The sequence below is a fragment of the Alosa sapidissima genome, chromosome 3 (genome assembly GCF_018492685.1).
Source record: "Alosa sapidissima isolate fAloSap1 chromosome 3, fAloSap1.pri, whole genome shotgun sequence".
In the NCBI taxonomy this organism is placed as follows: Eukaryota; Metazoa; Chordata; class Actinopteri; order Clupeiformes; family Clupeidae; genus Alosa; species Alosa sapidissima.
Genome location: NC_055959.1, coordinates 16,060,766 through 16,081,870, shown reverse-complemented (window position 1 = coordinate 16,081,870; position 21,105 = coordinate 16,060,766). Strand labels below are relative to the sequence as shown.

Below are 21,105 nucleotides of genomic sequence, written 5' to 3'. Positions count from 1 at the left end.
CATTAACCAGTTATATAAAACACTTGGCAAAAGTTGAACCAATCAGTGTGGAATATGCTTTCTTCTGATGGTGTAAATCCATGTAAGTCACATTATTTACCAAAATACCATAACCACCGTTCATCATGTGTTCATCATAGAAAACCTGATGCATTCGGATAACACACACACACACACACACCGAGAGAGGGAGAGAGAGAGAGAGCCGTTGCAGTCAAGTTATATTCACCTTTCTCTGGTGTATCTGTTACAGATCGATCCAATGACCACGTCAATCAGTCGAGAATGACCATGTAGAGAAAACGTCCAGTAGCATGCAAGTATGCCATAATGTTATTTGTAGAACAGAGCAGTAACCTAATGATTTTACCGTACCACTATAGAACACATTTCAGTTCAAGCATCTGCAATTATCCAAGCACATCATTCGCACATGAAGGGGGGGGAAACGACGGCCATGCAACGGGCAGTTTGGGTGATTGCAAGCAAATCCATTCACTAAAATCCGGAGCAGGAATGACACATCAGACATGGCTTGATAACGCAAAGAAAATCAGAGAGGCTGCGATGGAAGTGCGCTCGGACCATTGGGCAAGTGGCTGTTATGCGCTAAACTAACGATAAAATCCGTCACTTCCCAAGTGAAATGTTTAAACAAAAATCTCTCTCATATCAACTGTATCACGAATTAACGACAATCTGCTGAGCTGTTCAATATAAAACAGTACCTTGAGAGGCCGTCGTTTCCAAAGACGAATCTAGTGCTGGGAGCGAATGGCTGACTTTTCTCGTCCGCTTTCCCAACATGGATCAGCAAGGAGGAGGGTGGGGGGCATGGGGTGGGTGGATGGTTAGGGGAGACCTCGTAGAGATGATGCCACTCCCGGGAAGTAGGCTTGACTCAACCCGTGAAGACTCAGATGCTAAGTCTCTCTATGTCGATCCCTCTACAACAACAAATATTTGTTTTTGAATCCGAAAGCTCAACAGTTTGGCTACTTCTGTCGCGCATTATTTTTCAACCTAACACAATTTGACTACAACAGTTTTGACATCAAAAGCATATTTAAAAATCCGAAAACCTCAAACAATCTATTAAGCAAATAGTCTGGCTCACAGGGCTATAGTCTATCAAATGAGAACCATGCCAACCCCATGTTGCACATAGTCGTACACTAACCTATAAAAGTCCTGATTTTTGTACTTTCAGTGACTGAAAGATCACCAGCAGAATACAAGAAGATATTAAACAATGTTAGCGGCCACCTATGCACCGAATTTCTGAATACCTCAAATGCAGAATAACACTATCTGGGTTTCACATGAGGATGAGTGCTTAGACTACAACAAGCATATGCTGCCCCCCTCTGTTGAGGTCTGTCTTTTTCCAAACCAGAAGCTTAGGGCAAGTTGAAACCATAGCTGCAAATTATCAGAAATTCTTTCATGTAGGAGCATAAAGGTTGTTATTCACATTCACTTCTGAAAAGATATTTTTAAAATGCATTATTAAAAGCCTGATATTCAAACAACAGGCCTATGCACAATATGAAATAATGATTAATCATTACATTAGGCTAAATCATTAATTTAGCATTTATCATGTCTAGGCTATTACACTTAGATGAAACATATCAACCACATTTTCACAGGTGTACAAAAAATACTAGTCTGTAATTGGTATTGTCTGGCCGTGTATACATGCCTAAAGCTTTACACGTTAATCTAAACCACAATTTGTACCTCTCAACTATTCTCCAGGCTCTATAGCACCTTCACTGGTATCAATATGAATATGGCGCCACATAGTGGAGGGAGAAAATGGTAAAGGTTTTATTGAAAGGGATCTTTATCAGCTATGGATAAAAAATAGTTAAAAACGATCTGCTATCAGACCCTTACAAAAAAATAACCACAGGGACAAAATATGATAGTAATCTTATGGTATTTTTGGACATATACCTCCAGAATAATTGGCACCTCTGCTAAAGTTGACTAAAAACGGTATAAAAAATAATCTGTTGGTGATTTATTGTAATCTCACAATGAAATGACAATAAATTGCATCTTATTTTGAGAAAAAGGAAAATCTCATAAAGAATCAAATATGTTTTAACAAAAACACTTTGCTCACAATTATTGGCACCTCTGCTTGTAATACCTTCTTAAGCCTCCCTTGCCAATAAAACAGCTTGTAATATTCTCCATGACACCCCATAAAGTTGGAGAATACAAAGCAAGGGATTTAAGACCGTTCGTCTTTACAAAATCTCCCCATATCGTAGGTCTACACTTCTGCACCACTTCTTATGGAGTTTAGATCAGGGGACTGATGGCAATGTCCGAAGTTTGATTTTGTGTTCAGCAAACCATATTTTTTTTATCTGGACATTTGTTTTAGTTAATTGACCTGATGAATGATCCAATCATGACCAACTTTTAGTGTCTTGGCAGAGATTGACAGATTTCCTTTGAAAATGTTCAGGTTTGTCTTGGTGTTCATGAAACCATGCACCTTAATTAGGTTCCCAAGGCCTTTGGGAATAAAAACAGCCCCACAATAGCACAGCCCCTCCACCATAATTCTCATTAGGCATGGGGTTATTTTCAGTATAGCCATGCTTCTATGTATGCCACACACCTAAAGTGTTTCTAGCCAAAGAGCGCAATTTTCATTTCATCTGACAATAGACCACACGTCCAGACAATCACTGTGCCATTCAGTAACTCCTGCCATTTACATTGGTAATTAAATGACTGGACAGGCTTTTACCTGGCATGCCCTCTAAATAATCTATTAGCAGTGAGGTCACTTTTGAAGATTTTTGTGGGGCACCAAGTCAGCCTGTCCAGTCACCCCAAGATGATACCTTTGTCAACTCTCCAACGGTTCTAATGGAATATTTTGCCTATCTTACCATTCTCTATACTGTACGTGGGGGCAAGATAACCATGGGTCTTTGTCCAAGCATGTTTGTCACATTTCCAGATGATTGGAACCTTTTAATAATTGTTAACTGTTGTTGTAAATATAGGCATTTTCAACAAAGTACCTAGTTGTCATATAGACATTATCTGACTTACAAATGTCAACACACTTTCTTTTTATTTAAATTTAGTGTATTCTCTTGTCTTTGAAAAAAGACTAGAGGATTTAGCCTCTGTGTGACTTTATTTTCATAGTGAAATAGAAAGTCATGAACTACTTCTGAAAGTTCAAGGTAAGAGTGTGACGATGGCTTGGATGGATGACACATTAAGATGTACAATCACTGGGCGATGTGAACATAGTTCTGCAGTGCTTTACTTTAGTTTTTCTTACACTTTACCTTGCCTATATCTCTCTTACTCTATGCAGGTCACTTTTGTGCTTCAGCTCTGTCTCAGGCTGTTTGATTTGGCTTAGTGAAGTGGTCATGTATGCTGTGCTATCCACCAATCAGAGCACATCTAAGAACTGAACTGGTTTAAGACTTATTCTGTGTCTCGCATACAGGAAAATGTCAAACAACAACGACCAGCACAGACACCCCAGCGGCCAAGAAGCTGAAGATGGACCCCTCCCCACAAAGCCCTTCAGGAAAGAGTACTCCTAAGCCCTCATCTGGGAAATCCACACCCAGCGCCAGGTACATACATATGCAATGTGTTTTGAACCCACTTACTGAAACTTCCATTTGACACGATTTATTTCAGATATGTCCAGCTCTGTTGTGGATAAGGTCTTCAGGGTTATTTTGGTCAGGGGAGTTAAATATGTTACAATACAAGGTGATGTTCTAAAATGTTTACCATTTTCCCCTCTCTTCCCTCACCCACACTTTCTTGTCACTACTCTCCCCCCTTTCAGCAGTGATGTGCAGCTGACAGAAGATGCAGTGCGTCGGTATCTGATCCGCAAGCCCATGACCACCAAGGACCTGCTGAAGAAGTTCCAGACAAAGCGCACTGGACTCAGTAGCGACCAAACGGTCAATGTGCTCAACCAGATCCTCAAGAAGCTCAACCCAGAGAGGAAAAACATCGGTGACAAAATGCATTTCTACCTCGAGTGAGGCCTTTGAAGAAGAGTGGCTTGCAAGTGGCAGGACACAGCAGGCCCTCTGAAAAGCAGTCATTGGGATTAGGTGAGGACTTCACACAGGACTGTCTTTGAGGGAACAAGAATGTTTAAAATATCACTGGAGCTTGATTATCCTGTGTTGACTTGGAGTTAGAACCCCACGAGGGGTTAGTACCATAGACTGTATATATACAGTCTATGGTTAGTACTGCATTTTGAGATCAAGAACGATCTGAATTATACCAAGCTCGAAAGAGCTGGTACATAGCCACTTAATATAATTGCTGTTTTTTTCTATTTGTGTACTTTTAAATAAATATATATGTTGTGAGCCAGTGTGCCAACCTGAATAAAACACACTGTTATGTCATGTTAATACTTTTATTAAACCTTTTTGGTCCATTTTCCAGATAGCAATACAGAGTCATTCACACAACTTTGGAAATCTCTGGCACCATGAACAATTGCATGAATTCAGAAACATTAATGATGAGCTGGCCCATTCTTTTACACAAACATACGGGCAGGGATGGATTAGGCCTACTGCATGGGCCTACCGGGCCCAGGCCCAGGGGCCCAAGGGGTCAGGGTGCCCTGAAGCCCAAGAATTTGCATGGAATCACTGCCTCAATATAAAAAAAAATTGGACCCCCAAACCCCCCCTCCCACATATACGACAATTAGTGGGGGGCCCTTAATACATCTGGGCCCAGGGGCCCAAAAGTTCATAATCCGTCCATGCATACGGAGATTTGTGGGAGTTTTTGGGCGGTAACCAGGCGGTAACCAGGCATGCCATGCTGTTGGAGGTGCAACAAATGCTGCATTGTCATTGAGATCACATAGAACGAGCTGGCTCAAGAGTTATAAAAGTATTTTATCATGTTCATTTGTATAATGAAAGCATCGTTTTTATAGCCATCCATGTGTGTTCACTTCTGGCTCCTTCAATTTGGTAACAGGCTATATGGTGTCTTTAGAACACTTGAGTTACTCCAGTCTAGATTTTTTGATGTTAATCACAACTATTAAGTATATATACTCTTTTGATCCCGTGAGGGAAATTTGGTCTCTGCATTTATCCCAATCCGTGAATTAGTGAAACACACTCAGCAAACAGTGAACACACAGTGAAGTGAAGCACACACTAATCCTGACGCAGTGAGCTGCCTGCTACAGCGGCGCTCGGGGAGCAGTGAGGGGTTAGGTGCCTTGCTCAAGGGCACTTTAGCCGTTCCTGGTCAGGGTTCGAACCGACAACCCTCCGGTTACAAGTCCGAAATGGGGTCAGCTCTTTCTAAGACTTATGTTGAATTTCTGTTGGACGGATTTTTTACCTACTTACAACACCCACTATGTCTGTTAACATCATGTGTTCACTAAACTTTTTTCATATTTGTAAGGTGTTACCTAAGATGGCCTGATGTGGTCAAATGTTCTTTCCATATATACTTTTGCTAATATGAGTTGTGGAAGTGGTTATTTAAAGTGAAACACCAATTTGTGGAGAAAAATGTAATGTAATGTAATGTAATGTAATATAATGTAATGTAATGCCTTTATTTGTCCCCCAGTGGGGCAATTAGTTTTGCAGCAGTAAGAGCACACAAAATTACAAAAAATACATAAATACACATAATATAATAAATAACATGGTGCACATCATGGTCATGGGTCATGGGTGGGTAAACTACCTTTTCCTCCTGGCGTTTAGAAGGGAGACAGCAGAAGGAACAAAGGAGTGTTTGAATCTATTTGTTTTAGCAAAGGGGAGTCTGAGCAATGAACCTGATGGTAGAAACTGAAACTGCTGATGTAGAGGATGAGAACAATCAGACAAGATGGAGTTTGCTTTCTTAAGCAGCTGTTTGTTGTAGAGATCCTGTAAGGTTTCTTGTCCAAGCCCAATAATTTTGCTAACACTAACAACCTTGTTCAGCAGGTTCCTCTCCTTTACCTTCAAGGACTGGAACCAACAAATAAAGGAGAACGTAATAACAGACTCAATAAAAGAACGATAAAACATAGTCATCAGGGTAGAGTCAACCTGGAATGACTATAACGTGCATTTTATGCCAAGAAATTGTATTTTTACCATTGTTTTTTCCAGTTGTCAAGGTGCTCCTAACTCTAGCCATTAATAACAGCATAATTATAATGTTGGAATATTATGACATATTTTGGAGTAGCCTAGATTTGTGGGTAAAAAATGTCAAGCGCACACCCTGTTTGTTAAACTACCCTAAAATCAAGAGCACAAAATATGCTACTCAGAAATTATCTGAGATACTCTGAGATTCTATGAAAGTCCCATATGGCGAGTCAGCCTGAGGTTTACTCTCTAGAACTGTTGGTGGCAGTAGTGTGCCAGTTTGATGATTTTGCAACCGTTAGTAAAGAACAGAGGAAGTCGTGAAATGTGTAGCCTACTCTTGAGTATTTTTGCTGTTGTCCCGCGTCGGAGGTGATGTAGCGGTGCAGTTCAATCAAATAACTTTTTTTGCAACGTGTGAAGACAAGGTAGGCTACATAATTTGCACCAATTATGCTATGGTAGAATTTAGTAATATTTAGTGTTTGAAAAATGGAGTGCATCCGGGCTCTTGCTCGCTTGTTAGTCCCAACCAAAAATAATTATCGGGGGTACTAGGCAGGTAGTTAACGCTAGCTTATTTTAGTTATCCACTTTGTTAAGATAGACAACAGTCTTTTTCATTACATTAGCTTGAAACGTCCGATTTTCTCTCCAGAGCTATTTTCTTTTCGGAAGACCCAGCGGAATCAAAGAATATGGCGTCGCTGGTAAGACTTCACGTATATTAGCACAACATTAAGTTTTGGATTCGCATTTCGTGCTGAAGCTAATCAGTGTTTGATGTTTTGTGACAGCTAACCAACATATGTGTGCATTGGGGAAATACTGTTAGCAAGCCGGCTTAAATTGTGTACCTGATACAGCACTATGCCATTAATGATGAAAATTGAGGTAAACCAAAGTGTATAGCTTTGTCCTAATGTTTTTTGTGTATCTAGGGGGGAAGCAGTTCAGCTACAGAGTACACAGTCCGAGTTCCGAAGTGAGTATGAGTACCATTTGGACGTGCAAACAATATCAGAGTTTTGGTTGATTTGACCATCAGTTAACTTCGAAACAGGCACTTTACTTTGGATAGACAATAGCAATACATCATAGGAGTGATTAACGTAAAAAAAATGTTTTATATAGCCTAGAGTGAGTCAACGTTTGACACCTCTCCGATATGTTTAGTGTTACGACGTCAAATAAACTGCTATAGTTACCAAATTGATAGCCAAGGAGCCAGAAGTGAACACACATGGATGGCTATAAAACGGTGCTTATATTATACAAATTAACATGATAAAATACTTTTATAACCCTTGAGCCAGCTCCTTTCTATGTGATCTCAATGGCGATCCATCATTTGTTTGCACCTTTCACAGCATGGCATACCTTATTTACCTGTAGTCAAAAACTGTCCACAAATGCCTGTGTGTTTGTGTAAAAGAATGTTATTGCAGTGTAGCCTGTGTATGGAAATAGTGAGCAAAATGTGGTGGTTTATTCCATATATTGTTAAAATGTTTCTAAAGCATCAGGTTGGTTTGACTTTATTTGCACTATAGTACTGCAGTTAGTAATTGTTTTTTTTTTTTTTAATTGCATTGACCAGAAATACAAGCAAGAAGTACAACATCATGGCTTTCAATGCTGGTGACAAGGTGAACTGTTCCACCTGGACCCAGGTAAGAAGAAGTCACCTCTAATTAGCCATTTTGCTGCTCCGAGTCTTGTTAGGGATGTGCTGTTTTCAGTTAGCAAAGTGTCTTCACACACAGCCATTACACAGATTCCTACAGACTATCTCAGTTTAACCTTGCCTCACTCAGTTTGGTGTTTTTGCTCTCTGCTGGTGCCTGGGCTACACAGGCCCGCATGGAACGAGACATGAGCAACCGGCGGATGTATGCCGAGGATGAGAACCAGGATGGAGCCGCCGGAAGCGAGTTTGGCAAGAAGCAGAGGGAGGAGGCGCGCAGGAAGAAGTATGGCATCGTCACACGGGAGTTCCGAGTGGAGGACCAGCCCTGGATCCTCAAGGTCAATGGGAAAGCAGGTCGAAGGTAAGACCGCTGTCTGGAGCAGTTGTAAACTTTGTCGGCTGACACCCAGTCAGTGTATGTCGTCCAGCGTTTGCAATTTATTTGTAATTAGTGCCAAGAGCTATGTATATGCATGAAGGTATCTAGGTACTTCACTGAACTTATCATATAATTTTCGAATGTTTTTCTGAGGTCACGCTCTCAAAAACGTTCATGTTGTGTGTCATATGTGACAATGATCCCTATTTCTCCCTCCCACCCCCTATTAGATTCAAGGGCCAGAAGAAAGGAGGGGTGACTGAGAATGCCTCCTACTATATCTTCACCCAGTGCCCCGACGGGGCCTTTGAGGCCTTCCCTGTCCACGGCTGGTACAATTTCACCCCCCAGGCCAAGCACCGCACTCTGACGGCCGAGGAGGCAGAAGAGGAGTGGGGCAGGTGGGTCTGTCTCTGTATCTAGTCTTGACTTGACTGTAGGGTTGCAGCGTTATACCTTTTATTGCGGTGTACAATGGTATGAAAGTCCATGGTTATCCCATACCATGCACATTTGCTTAATACTGATATTGGAAAAAAGATGCAACTGAATAGACGTTAGGTGGCTGACGAAGGAGAGAACATAGCAAATGTTTACCCATCCAGAACTAGGGCTGGGTGATATGGCTGAAAACTGTATCACGATATAAGTATTTCATATCAGCCGATATCGATAATTATTGATTTAAAAAAAAAAAATCTTATTTCAGATAAGGACCAGAAGGAAAAAAAGTTCAATTTAAACACTTTTATTTTAAACTTAACCTTCCTCTGATTTTAATCACCTCAGTTAGCAATCAAAGCAAACAGGGAAAAGAAATAGCAACACAACCATGAAAAACACTCAAATAAATAAATGTGCACATAAGTCTGAATGAAAAGCAGCACTGGTTGAAGCCTGGAAATATTGTAAACAAAGTAGAATTTGCTAGTTTATCATAGTCTACTGGTTACACTGTTCAGTTTCCCCACGTGTTTTAGTTTCAAATTAATAATTGTTCTCCTTCTTGGGACAGGCCCGTTTGAGTCTTCTTGGAAAATACTTTTCCATTTGCATCGGGATTGAGATTATTAGAATTTAGCAGTCAATTTGAATGCAATACTTTTAAACAAATTCGTACAGCGTGCTAATGATGCTAACCGGATTTAATAGCAATATAGCCAGTCGTCTTGCACGATTGTGAATGTTTGGATTACATGTGCATGGTGAGGAGGGATGCGCCTGTTGAGAGGGAGAGAGAGAGTGCACGGGGCAATGACTCATTGATAGTCTGTGTTTAGGTAGGCCTACTTCTATTGCCTACTCTGGTAGAGTTGCTATACTTGCTACAATGCAAGATATTTAGCCTATTTATTTATGGCGGGAGGTGTGTGTTGCTTTTAATTATCGAATGTTCATAAAACGTATTTTTTATTGATATTGATTACATGTCATGCGATACATATCGCTATCGTTTATCGCCCAGCCCTATCCAGAACACCATTCTAAACCATCCCCAGCCAGTAGCCACTAGCCAGCCCTATAAATAATTTTCCACATCCCCTGGCTAAATATGTGTTTTAAATACCAAAAATCTTTTCAGACAATTATGCTGAGAAAATCTCATACCGTTGCAACCCTATTGGACTTAACAGTGTGGGTGTGGGGATGATGACAGCTGATGGCACTTGTGATCTCTACACTAGTTAGAATATACCAAGTCAGGATGGTGTCTATGGATGCAGGATGATGTATGTATAGAGGGTTTTGTTGGGTCTCTTGGCAGCATCTATGTTTGTCCATGGACATGGAATGAGTGGAGATGTATCAGTGGGGACACGTCTGCCATATTTCAGTGTAGGGAGAAGAACTTTGAGATGAGAGCTTGAAGAAATGTACTGACCGGTTAGGTGGGGAACTTCTCGTTGGTAGGAGGAACAAGGTGGTGAACCACTTCAGCATCATGCTCCAGCGGCGTCTCAGGGAGACCGACCGCGGCGACGACGATGACGACGAGGAGGGTGAGAAAGGCAGCAAGAAGAAGAAGAAGAAGGGTGGTCGGGGAGGTGGCGACCTGCGCATCACTGACCTGGAGGACGACCTGGAGATGAGCAGCGACGAGAGTGGCAGCAGTGCTGGAGAAGGTGAGCGGAGATGATGGAGCGAGACTGGAATCAGAGTGATGTAGGGGATAGCCTGGGAGAATGTGGACAAGTCTAGAAATGGAACTAAGACGACTGAAAAGTAATAAATGGCCCTTTACACAGATGGAGAGAGCAAGCCAAAAAAGAAGAAACCCAAGGGGAAGAAAAAGAAGAAGAATGATGGTGAAAAAAGTGCCAATGAGGACAGTGATGATGGTGACTTTGAAGGTTTAGAGGTGGACTACATATCAGATGAAACCAGGTATGGCCACTTGGAAAGATTTTTAAACAAATGTCTTTGTTTGATGATGTGTGTTCACATTTACAAATCGATACAGTTTAAGAACAAAATTATTCATACCTTTGGCAAATATTGATGTAATGTTGATTTTTCTCTTGACCAATATGTTTGTTCTGACTGAAAATGACACTGCCACATGCCAAAAGGTTGTAAGACAATGTGGTAGAAACATGAAATCCGAAAAATAATCGTTTTTATCTTTTTTAACATTTTTATGAAAAATGGCAAGTCCAAAATTATTCATACCCTTTTTAAATAATCAATAGAAACATCTTTATTTGCATTAACAACTCTCAAAATGGTTCTTATAATATCTACCAAGCCTCATGTCTCCACAATGATTCTACACCACACCTTTTTAACAGCAATCCGGGTTTTCAGTCAGGAACGGTTATTTGCCATCACTCTGGCCTTGTGCTCACTTTTTTGACAGATTGAGGTCTGGACTCTGGCTCTGCCACTCTAAAATGTTGATATTGTTCTCAGTTAACCATTTCTTGCCTTGGTTGGCCTGCCATTGGGGCAGGTCTCTCGGCAGATGGCCTGATCTTTTCCACCAAAAATCTCAATGTAGCCCCTTGTTTTAGTGTTACCGTTAACTTTGAGAAGTTTACCAGTTTCCATTGTCTGAAAAACACCCAAAACTAATACATTCCTATAGCTATTCTCCACATTGTGGATGGTGTTTTGGTGGTTGAAATTTTGACTCCATCTCAAAATAGATCACTTGGTCATCTTCGATGCTGATCATGGATCACTCTTTTCCAAACATGAACAACTCAGCCTAAACTTTATAAGGGCACACCTGGACAAAATTTAGCTTTCGCGGGATTTCTTTTTGACCCAGGGACATGGCCTGAGCATTCCATTCCATTGACACCATGTCCATTTCAATTGTGGGGGTTAGAAAAGTATTCTTTTGGGATGTTTTTCAACCAGGGGGACCTGGTGACCTTCTCAAAGTAAATGGTAACACTAAAGCAAGAGGCTAAACTGAGATTCTGGAGGAAAAGATCAAGCAGTGTGCCGAGAGATCTGTCCCAATAGGCATCATTGAACCATTAAACCATACAATGATTCAAAACATACAAGGCAAGAAATGGTTAACAGAGAACAATGTCAAAATTTTAGAGTGGCCCAGCCAGAGTCCAGACCTCAGTCAAAAAAGTTAGGCCAAAATGATGGCAAATAATCAATCGTTCCTGCCTCAAAACCCAGATTGCTGCTAAAAAGGTGCGGACACAAAATCATTGTGGACACATGGAGAGGCTTGGTAAATATTATAAGAACCATTTCGAGAGCTTTGATCGTAAATAAAGATGTTTCCATTGATTATTTAAAATAGGTATGAATAAGTTTGGACTTACCATTTTTCATAAAAATGTTAAAAAAAAGATAAAAACGATTATTTTTTTTGATTCCATGTTTCTACCACATTGTCTTACAACCTTTTGGCATCTGAGAGTGTCATTTTCAGTCAGAAAAAACATATTGGTCAAGAGAAAATCAACATTACATCAATATTTGCCAAGGGTATGAATAATTTTGTTCTTAACTGTATATATTTTTAAAACCTAATGTTTATAAAGTTGCGCAAATTCAGAACGCTCCCTTAATGTTGTAATGAGAGTAAAATCTCATGTTCAAACTGTCTTGCTCTCTGCAGTTCTGAGGAGGAGGAGCAAGAGAAGGCCAAACCCAACAAAGGAGAGGACGTGCCTAAAGGTGCAGTGGCCCACTCTTCTGCTTTACGGTGATCTGTGTCACTCACAGCAGCTGCAAGGTTGTGGTTGTAAAACGCTCAGAAAAAAGAAAGAATGATAAGTGCCTTAAAAAGGTGTGTGTGTGTGTCTAAAAGGTTTTGGACATGTGAGACAGGTCAAATCCCATCATTTGCACTTTCACAATTTTTATGGACTGGTGGAAAACAACACCTCCGATGCTTTCCCATGATTTTTCTCTCCGTGTGAGCGTTCATCTAGCTCAGTGACCATTGTACCATACGTGTTATTCATATGCAAGTATTCACCTTGTCTAATGAAATCGTTGGGTGTCCACCACCTAGGTATTGACGAGATGTCTGAGAGTGAGGATGAAAGTGAGGAGGAGAAACCAAATGAAGAGGAGACTAAAGAAGAGGAAGAGGAGGATGAAGGGAAGAAGACCCCTGTGCACATAGAGAAGAAAAAGAAGAAAGGTTTTGTCGAAGTGTTGTGTTTCTCCACACTAAAATAGTACCCATTTCCCATGTGTATATGACTGCACTCCAACTCCTTAAGAGTTTCTCTGTGTTTGTTTGTTTTGTTTGTTTGTGAATTAGCAGACAGCAGTGGAGAGTCGGACACCTCAGAGGACAGTGACATCGATGGAGAGGCCACCTCTGCTCTCTTTATGGTGGTGAGAGCGATCTATGCCGTATGCTTGCAAAGCAAGCAGCAGTACTCTTCACAATGAGCCAGTGGACCCCTGGTTCTGAGGTCTGAGGTCAAGAGAATGGCTTTTCATCTAAGCAGTTTTTGGACTTTTCTGTTTAAAACATGTTTGCTATTGCTGAAAAAAAAACTCTTTGAGAACACAGATCCTACATTCACACAGTAGTTGGAATCACTCTGATTCAAGCCTTTGACACTCATGACCTGAGTACTTAAACCTGCAAATGCTTACCAAGCTGCACATAAGTTTGTTTTAAATAGAGCAACACGCTCTCTAGATGAGGGCGTCACAAAAATGTACGTGCTGGCTCTGAGTGTCTGCATCCTTTGCAATCCCACTCACAGAAGAAGCGCACCCCACCCAAACGCGGAGGCCGGGGCTCAGCTGGAAGCTCCAGGACAGGGAGTCGCCCCGGCACACCATCCATCGACAGCGCCTCCACCTCCAGCACACTGCGCGCAGCCGCCAGCAAGCTGGAGCAAGGTAAGAGTGTGACGATGGCTCTGTAATGCAGACACATTAAGATGTACATGCACTGGGCGATGTGAACATAGTTCTGCAGTGCTTTACTTTAGTTTTTCATACACTTTACCTTGCCTATATCTCTCTTACTCTATGCAGGTCACTTTTGTGCTTCAGCTCTGTCTCAGGCTGTTTGATTTGGCTTAGTGAAGTGGTCATGTATGCTGTGCTATTCACCAATCAGAGCACATCTAAGAACTGAACTGGTTTAAGACTTATTCTGTGTCTCGCATACAGGAAAACGTCAAACAACAACGACCAGCGCAGACACCCCAGCGGCCAAGAGGCTGAAGATGGACCCCTCCCCACAAAGCCCTTCAGGAAAGAGTACTCCTCAGCCCTCATCTGGGAAATCCACGCCCAGCGCCAGGTACATACATATGCAATGTGTTTTGAACCCACTTACTGAAACTTCCAATTGACATGATTTATTTCAGATATGTCCAGATCTGTTGTGGATAAGGTCTTCAGGGTTATTTTGGTCAGGGGAGTTAAATATGTTACTATACACGGTGATGTTCTAAAATGTTTACCATTTTCCCCTCTCTTCCCTCACCCACACTTTCTTGTCACTACTCTCCCCCCTTTCAGCAGTGATGTGCAGCTGACAGAAGATGCAGTGCGTCGGTATCTGATCCGCAAGCCCATGACCACCAAGGACCTGCTGAAGAAGTTCCAGACAAAGCGCACTGGACTCAGTAGCGACCAAACGGTCAATGTGCTCGCCCAGATCCTCAAGAAGCTCAACCCAGAGAGGAAGAACATCGGTGACAAGATGCATTTCTACCTTACCGAGTGAGGCCTTTGGAGAAGAGTGGCTTGCAAGTGGTGAGACACAGCAGGCCTTCTGAAAAGCAGTGATTGGGATTAGGTGAGGACTTCACACAGGACTGTCTTTGAGGGAACAAGAATGTTTAAAATATCACTGGAGCTTGATTATCCTGTGTTGACTTGGAGTTAGAACCCCACGAGGGGTTAGTACTGCATTTTGAGATCAAGAATGATCTGAATTATACCAAGCTCGAAAGAGCTGTGGTACATAGCCACTTAATGGAATTCCTGTTTTTTTTCTATTTGTGTACTTTTAAATAAATATATATGTTGTGAGCCAGTGTGCCAACCTGAATAAAACACACTGTTATTGGTAATGAAATGTTAACTACTCTTATTAAACCTTTTTGGTCCATTTTCCAGATAGCAATACAAACACATTCACACAACTTTGGAAATCTCTGGCACCATGAAGAATTGCATGAATTCAGAAACATTATAATGATCTCTCAAAGATGAGTTAGCCCCTTCTTTTACACAAACATACGGGCATTTGTGGGCGGTAACAAGGTATGCCATGCTGTTGGAGGTGCAAACAAATGAGTCTCCAGTATGGATTTTTTGATGTTAATCACTGCTATGATGTATTGCTATTGTCTATCCAAAGTAAAGTGCCTGTTTTGAAGTTAGCTGATGGTCAAATCAATGAAAACTTTCACCTATTCATTACTCTTGGCATTGTTGGTGTGTGATGTGTCTCACCCCTGACCCCTCCAACACAGACATCTACCACAGAATTGTTAGTTCCAAAATGGCTGCAGCAAGCATGATAGTTTCATATTATAGCTTTCTTTACTACTTAATATGTACATACATTGGATGATAAATGGTTGACAAATGTCTAAAGTGGGTGGGGGGGCTGACAGCTTTTAACTTTATAAGTGCTAAGCAATCATAATAACCTTGATAGGCTACATTTCAAATGTCTTAAGAGGACGGTCCTCTTAAATGTAGGCTATAAAGATATTTCAATTCGATCTAGAAAATAATTTAACACTCAGTTGTTTGAGCAACTTAATTAATGCACGCTGGCCGCCAAGACTTATTTCATTCTGGAAGATTCCGACAAATGACAGAAATGCGTCGATGACGAGCGACTCGCCGTCCGTCGAAAAAGGACTCTTCATCCTTCAGGATTTCGTGTGTGAACTTGTACCTGGCCTCCTCCCTGTAATGAATAAAAGGTAAAACGGTGTAGATTAAGTAGGACATTGCAAATAATGTATTTCAACACGAAAAATGACTGGAGAAAATGATGTGGCCAGTTCGCCTACATGTCGCAATCCCTAAACAGATTTTTTTAAATTGGCCCGAGCCAACTGGAATGTCACCAAAGCTGCTTGATACAGGTTCTTACACACCAATCTTGCATTTAAGTTGGTACAGGTGAAGCAAATTCTTGTTTAGATTACTGAAATGTTGAGAACAAATAAGGTACATAGATAGATGGATATAGCAGTGGCATCAAATAAAATAGGCGTATTGTCAATTTACCTGAGAACGTAAAGAGACCGTTGAGGCAGCAACAGATCTACCCAGTCAGTTTTCACCTCTTCGCGCACTAGTCGCATGACGCTGGCAGAGAGAAGGCTGATACCCGCAATTGTAGTGCCACAAAACTATACAGTGCAACAGAGAGAGAGAGAGAGTCTTTTTTCGCTTGCACATGAAGCTCTTGCCTACCAGTGCCAACTGTTGTATCAATCAGTTCAGGCTAAAGTAATCATGGAACATGATATGGCCTGTCTAAAACATAGCTACCTTGACGCTATCGATGTGGGGTTTGATGAATCCGGCCTTATCCAGGTCTAGGACGTGCACAGGGCCAAGCAGCTGGCTATCCTGTGGGAATGCATGCGCTCGTAGCCGACGAATGACAGCCTCACAGGCAGCACCCCACTGGACACGTTCGGTTTCACGGAAACCATGGATGGCCTTCAGCAGCATTAAAGAGGGGAAATGTCATTTTATCACGGGTATTAGAAACAATCAATATTACACAAACAATTGCATATCATTCTATCAACTTTGCCATTTTCCCTCTAGCTTGTAAATACATCTTGGTTTGTTTTGGTTAAGTCAATCATAAATAGTGAAATCTATCCATTGGAGATGGCCTGTGAAGTAAACACCACAGGCCATACAGTTAACTAGGTCTAACGTTAATACAAACATGAACCTGTCATCATGGCTAGCGGTCAGCACTTACATCATCCCAGTGATCAAACTCGTATCTCTTCTTTTTAAGCCCCGGCTCCAATTCTCTCAGTAACGCTTGCTCCTCTTGCTCGCTGATGAAGTCTACCTGAACTTCAACAAACTCCCGCACGCTCTCTACAATGTGAGGAGAAGAGCCGCATAACCATGCACTACTAGTTTCACCTTTCGAGCTGTCTCTCAGCGGTCCTGACAGGTCAGATAATGTGGAGAAATTAGAATGATATATAGCTCTGACCTGTGCGCTTCTTTGTGCTTGCTTGACAAATCTAACAAGAAGCCTCATATCTTCGTTTTCTCGTGGCCTTTTATTGAAGTTATTGTTCAAATGTTAAATTCAACATTTCCTTCTGCACGCAGCCATATTGGATTTGAAAAGCATTGTGGGAAATGCTGTTTTACGACAACGACAACAGTAACTGTTTAAAGGTTTGCTGCCACCTAGTGACTATATTTGTACTTGCATCCTGCACTGACAGTAAAACCATAATGGTGGTTATGATTTTAGACACTATCCAGGCCTGGACAAAATGTACATTATTAATAGCGTCAGGTCTACCTCCAACATGTGTGTAATTTCCTGTAAAGGGATACTTATTCTTTCTTTCCCACAAAATAGCCTACTCAAAGCTGTTCTATACACACACACACACACACACACACACACACACACACACACACACACACACACACAGCCTGAACTCTTATTGGCAGGCCCTCCTTATCAATTAGCTAAACTGACTTTAATGACTGTAATTCCCTCTAAGTGTCAGTGAACAGCACACACAAGGGTTGTTTGTGGCTTTGGTGTGGACTAAACAGAAGCCCATGTCTGATTTACATGCAGTGGCTTAGTTTAGCTTTGCTGCGCTGCACTGCTCAGCAGTCGGCAGATGTACATGGCACTAGGGATTAGCCCCAGAGGCACACAGTGGAGGAGCGAATGACAGTGGTTGACAATGCCACCAGTGCCACTTGCTACAGTGAATTCTTAACCATTTATACTTACATCATGTATTAATTTAGCTGTCACAGAAGTGAAGTAGAAACCAGTGGATGTTCAAGAGAGATAGTAGATAGAAAAAAAAACAGTGCATGGTATAAATTAGGCATGTTTAAAGTTGTCTAGGAGAGAAGTTAATCTAGGAAGAGCTGGGTCTTAGAGTGTCTTGAAGATAAACCAATGTGTGTTTTCACTCTAGAAGATTAGATTTCTGGAAGGTTCTGGAAGAGTAATTTGACTTTGAGGGGAAAGCTGCAATAACAGCATCAATACAGATGAGAAATTCACTTCAATCAAACTTCAAATATTAACATAATGCTTGTGGTCTAACCAGTCTACTCCACATTAACTCAGACCCTCTTTCAGAAGATTCTTGTATTAATTATTTTCATTTTTATATTTTTATCTCACTACTATCTGTGTCTTGTTTATTTTTATGTCACATCAATGTATCTAGAAAAACATTTGACACAGTCTTGCTATCCATTTATAAATGATGTGTGTGTTTTGTTGTTACTATTGTGGTTTTAACAGTAGATAGGACAGTCATTTATTGTGTTTTGTCCTTGTGAATGTTTTGCTGTTTTCATAGGCAGTAGAATCCAAATGGAAGAAACACACAGGGTAATGTGCTCCCATTTCTAAGTGATTTTGCCTGGAAGAGTTTCAGAGAAATGTACTCTTACCTATGAATAATTTGTCACAATAGTCTCACGTCAGTTCACATACAGCTGTATCTGCTTTCAAAAAGAAATAAAAAAAGAAAAAGAAAACAGACTGGAAATTTCACAAATGTTTGCCACAATGTGGTGTTTGTGGTGTTATACTGCTAAGTATTTGTGTTCATCATGCTGGGTAGTACTGTAACTAAGTAAGGAAGTAATGTCTGTGGCAGACACAGGTAACCAGATAGCCAGGGAATTCCTCTTCCTCTGAAACCCTTTAACCCCTTGAAATGTTAGCAGTGTGCAGTGCTCATTTCAGTCAATACATTGATCCCATTGAAAAAGAATAGGATGTTCATTAAAATAATCACTTTTGTGAAATTGACCCCGGCAATTGTCCCCTGTGTCTATGTATGCTTTACTCACATACTGCAACTGCAAATAATTGGTAGTATGTGTGCCTAGTTTTAGATGTCTCTCTGATTTAGAAGAAATCTATTATTTTATAACTAGCTTTACTGCTGATAATTAGAGTCACTCTAATCCAGTGGAAAAAAAAACTCCTGAAGACCCAGCTCTTTAGAGAACATCTACTCTCATAGCAACACTTACAACAAGTCTTACTGATCCTAGCACTCACCAGCCGTTTTAAACTGACAAGTAACTGTTAAAAACAGCACTCACCGACGCACTTATTCTTACTGTACTCTAATGTTTTTTTTTTTTTAAACTGTCCTAAAATTGTGAGGATTGTTCTAACACTTACTGTTTACCATGTTGTTAGTCGCTTTGGTTAAAAAAGCGTCAGCCAAATGTAATGTAATGTAATGTAATGAATATCCAGTGCCAATGAACATTATGTGTTATTGTTTAAAACTCTATGAACTCCAGGAGTGTCACACAGTTGAATGAGATGATATACCTTCCTGCTGTTTGTCAGATTGAAAACATAGCATGTTCTCCTCTCTTTGCATGTACACTTATGAGCTTTTTTTTTTTTTCAACTTTCAGATGAAGACACCTTTGAGCACAATTTGAACCTATTTGAACCACTAGGTGTCGCTGGAGAGTAATTGGGGACTGCTGACATAACCACTACAAACCAGCTGCTTTTCAAGTAAGAGGTATGACTTGTACTGTCAAATAGAGGCATACTCAGGTGTACCACTGGGAATTCCTAACAATTACATTTATCAATGAAAATTTTAATATCCCAAGAGTCCTCAGCCAAGAGAATACAGTTTGTGAAATCCGCCTCAAGGTTAAGTGACATCATTCTCTTCCTAGGCAAAAAGGAGAAGAGAGGCTTTGGTTTTCTACATGGTCTTTTGTTCTTACTAAAGCTAAAACAACACTGAAATATGAAGTAGTGTTCATATTGATTTAAAATGTCTCTTGTATTCAATTTGCTCACATACGAATAAAAGCCGTTATTTATGAATATGCTAATCATACATCAGCTTGAAAAATAGGGCAGCAATAACACAATGCAAATATTAAGACAAACACTTACTACACTGTTATGTTGCTGTTTGTTTGACACTGACATGCTCTGTGAAACTGTTTTGTTTAAGTAATCATTTATTTCAAGTCTCCATTACTTATGTATACATGCAAGGGATACACAAATATTTATGGCATATTAACAACATTAATATTGGCTTCATGTTAGACCTCTGTGTCATCTTGCTGTATTGTTGCAATGTATTAGTGACCTTGGAGCAGTTAAGGTCACAGCAGTGTTTATCAAGTATAGCACAACATCCCATTCATCAGATCACAGTCGTCCACCTTTTCTCAATGGACATTGTGACTGACAGGTTTAGGAGTCCTCAACACAGGAAATCGTTAGCAGACCAGCAGCTTCGAGCACTGTCTGAGAGGCTATGATTCACCGTATTGATTCAAATGCGTATTTAGTGCATCTACAGTACAATCCACCACTTTACATTTCAGACTGATGTGTTGTTAAAATTGATATTTAAAGAAGCAATGGATAATGGAGAGGAAGGAAATAACTCAGGGTGTGTGTGTGTTTCTGTTTAGACATGACAACAGAGAGCACATATCATTGTGCCATCTCTCTGGTGGTGCCGAGTATCATTAAGTGTTTCAGCGTAGGTTAATTGTTAAGGAAAAGCAGAAATATACGACAACTAACCAAACAGTGGTCCTAGTCTGACTAGTTATGACATTAACTTTGTTTGTAAAATGACAAAAAAAAGACATTGTTGTGGAGCAAGTTGATTGTATTGCACACCCTGTAATGGATATCACAATTGCTCTTTGGAATGAATGCCTCACCAGGCTGCAGATGTGCTTTGCATCGGAAGTTTCCACTCTGTCTCAACAAAATTGTCTAATAGGTATGGATTAATTCATACTTTGTTTCATAGTTTACTCATAATTTGTCTGAGGAGGTGCTTTAGCCCTGCGTCAATCACCCCAATTACTGACATTAACACCATATATGTTTTAAGAATTTGACTCACTCAACAATAATGTAGTTACATTGAAAATGTACATTTATTGGTCTCAGAAGTTGTGCAGGGCAGCTCTAATATGTGTCCTTCATGTAATCTTGTGTGAAATTCATTATGTGAAATTATTCATAGGAAGAGAGCTTACAGAAGCTGTTGAAATAAACATTTGTGTTATAGTTTATTCAGTTGAATTGTAAATATAAATAAAATATCATCTCAACATAAATGAAAGGCAATGGCTGCTGTCTGAAGAACACTTCCTTTTAGAAAGTATGTATGCAATACAATATCTTGTCAACAATT

General features: G+C 40.5%; 4 protein-coding genes across 12 annotated transcripts in view; 2 read left to right on the top strand and 2 right to left on the bottom strand.

The window, feature by feature from the left end:
- LOC121705240 (protein phosphatase 1 regulatory subunit 29) overlaps positions 1-814 on the bottom strand; it is a 71,094-nt gene extending 70,280 nt beyond the window's left edge. For both annotated transcript variants that reach the window (XM_042086109.1, XM_042086111.1), the window contains exon 1: positions 729-814. The gene's annotated coding sequence lies outside the window, so the exon portion shown is untranslated. The remainder of the gene's footprint in view (positions 1-728) is intronic.
- Positions 815-871: 57 nt separating this feature from the next.
- LOC121704905 (general transcription factor IIF subunit 1-like) lies at positions 872-4,055 on the top strand. The gene is made up of 3 exons (XM_042085450.1): positions 872-890; positions 3,497-3,629; positions 3,851-4,055. Exons 1-3 carry the CDS (start codon positions 872-874, stop codon positions 4,053-4,055), a joined length of 357 nt encoding a protein of 118 aa, XP_041941384.1.
- Positions 4,056-6,421: 2,366 nt separating this feature from the next.
- On the top strand, positions 6,422-14,751 carry gtf2f1 (general transcription factor IIF, polypeptide 1). 8 transcript variants are annotated; one of them, XM_042086119.1, is made up of 14 exons: positions 6,422-6,583; positions 6,814-6,865; positions 7,097-7,140; positions 7,756-7,828; positions 8,013-8,206; positions 8,455-8,625; positions 10,136-10,347; positions 10,471-10,609; positions 12,315-12,373; positions 12,714-12,845; positions 12,972-13,042; positions 13,426-13,564; positions 13,841-13,973; positions 14,198-14,751. In XM_042086119.1, exons 2-14 carry the CDS (start codon positions 6,854-6,856, stop codon positions 14,400-14,402), a joined length of 1,584 nt encoding a protein of 527 aa, XP_041942053.1. In that variant the 5' UTR covers positions 6,422-6,583; positions 6,814-6,853; the 3' UTR covers positions 14,403-14,751. The 8 variants fall into 8 exon arrangements, with proteins under 8 accessions (XP_041942053.1, XP_041942052.1, XP_041942050.1 ...); XM_042086118.1 differs by having other exon boundaries at positions 14,195-14,751; XM_042086116.1 differs by having other exon boundaries at positions 12,972-13,045.
- A 456-nt stretch (positions 14,752-15,207) lies between these two features.
- On the bottom strand, positions 15,208-17,025 carry alkbh7 (alkB homolog 7). The gene is made up of 4 exons (XM_042086120.1): positions 16,644-17,025; positions 16,196-16,369; positions 15,929-16,053; positions 15,208-15,602 (listed from the first exon to the last, which is right to left on the bottom strand). Exons 1-4 carry the CDS (start codon positions 16,935-16,937, stop codon positions 15,482-15,484), a joined length of 714 nt encoding a protein of 237 aa, XP_041942054.1. The 5' UTR covers positions 16,938-17,025; the 3' UTR covers positions 15,208-15,481.
- Positions 17,026-21,105: the final 4,080 nt, after the last annotated feature.

Excerpts from the sequence above, each read along its gene's own strand:
- LOC121704905 (XM_042085450.1), top strand. Across the intron at positions 3,630-3,850 it reads AAATCCACACCCAGCGCCAG|CAGTGATGTGCAGCTGACAG; the intron begins GTACATACATAT and ends CCCCCCTTTCAG.
- gtf2f1 (XM_042086112.1), top strand. Across the intron at positions 12,374-12,713 it reads AGGAGAGGACGTGCCTAAAG|GTATTGACGAGATGTCTGAG; the intron begins GTGCAGTGGCCC and ends TCCACCACCTAG. Across the intron at positions 13,046-13,425 it reads CCTCTGCTCTCTTTATGGTG|AAGAAGCGCACCCCACCCAA; the intron begins GTGAGAGCGATC and ends TCCCACTCACAG.
- alkbh7 (XM_042086120.1), bottom strand. The coding sequence starts at position 16,937 with ATGAGGCTTCTTGTTAGATTTGTCAAGCAAGCACAAAGAAGCGCACAG. Across the intron at positions 16,054-16,195 it reads CCCACATCGATAGCGTCAAG|TTTTGTGGCACTACAATTGC; the intron begins GTAGCTATGTTT and ends TGCACTGTATAG. Across the intron at positions 15,603-15,928 it reads CGGTCTCTTTACGTTCTCAG|GGAGGAGGCCAGGTACAAGT; the intron begins GTAAATTGACAA and ends TATTCATTACAG.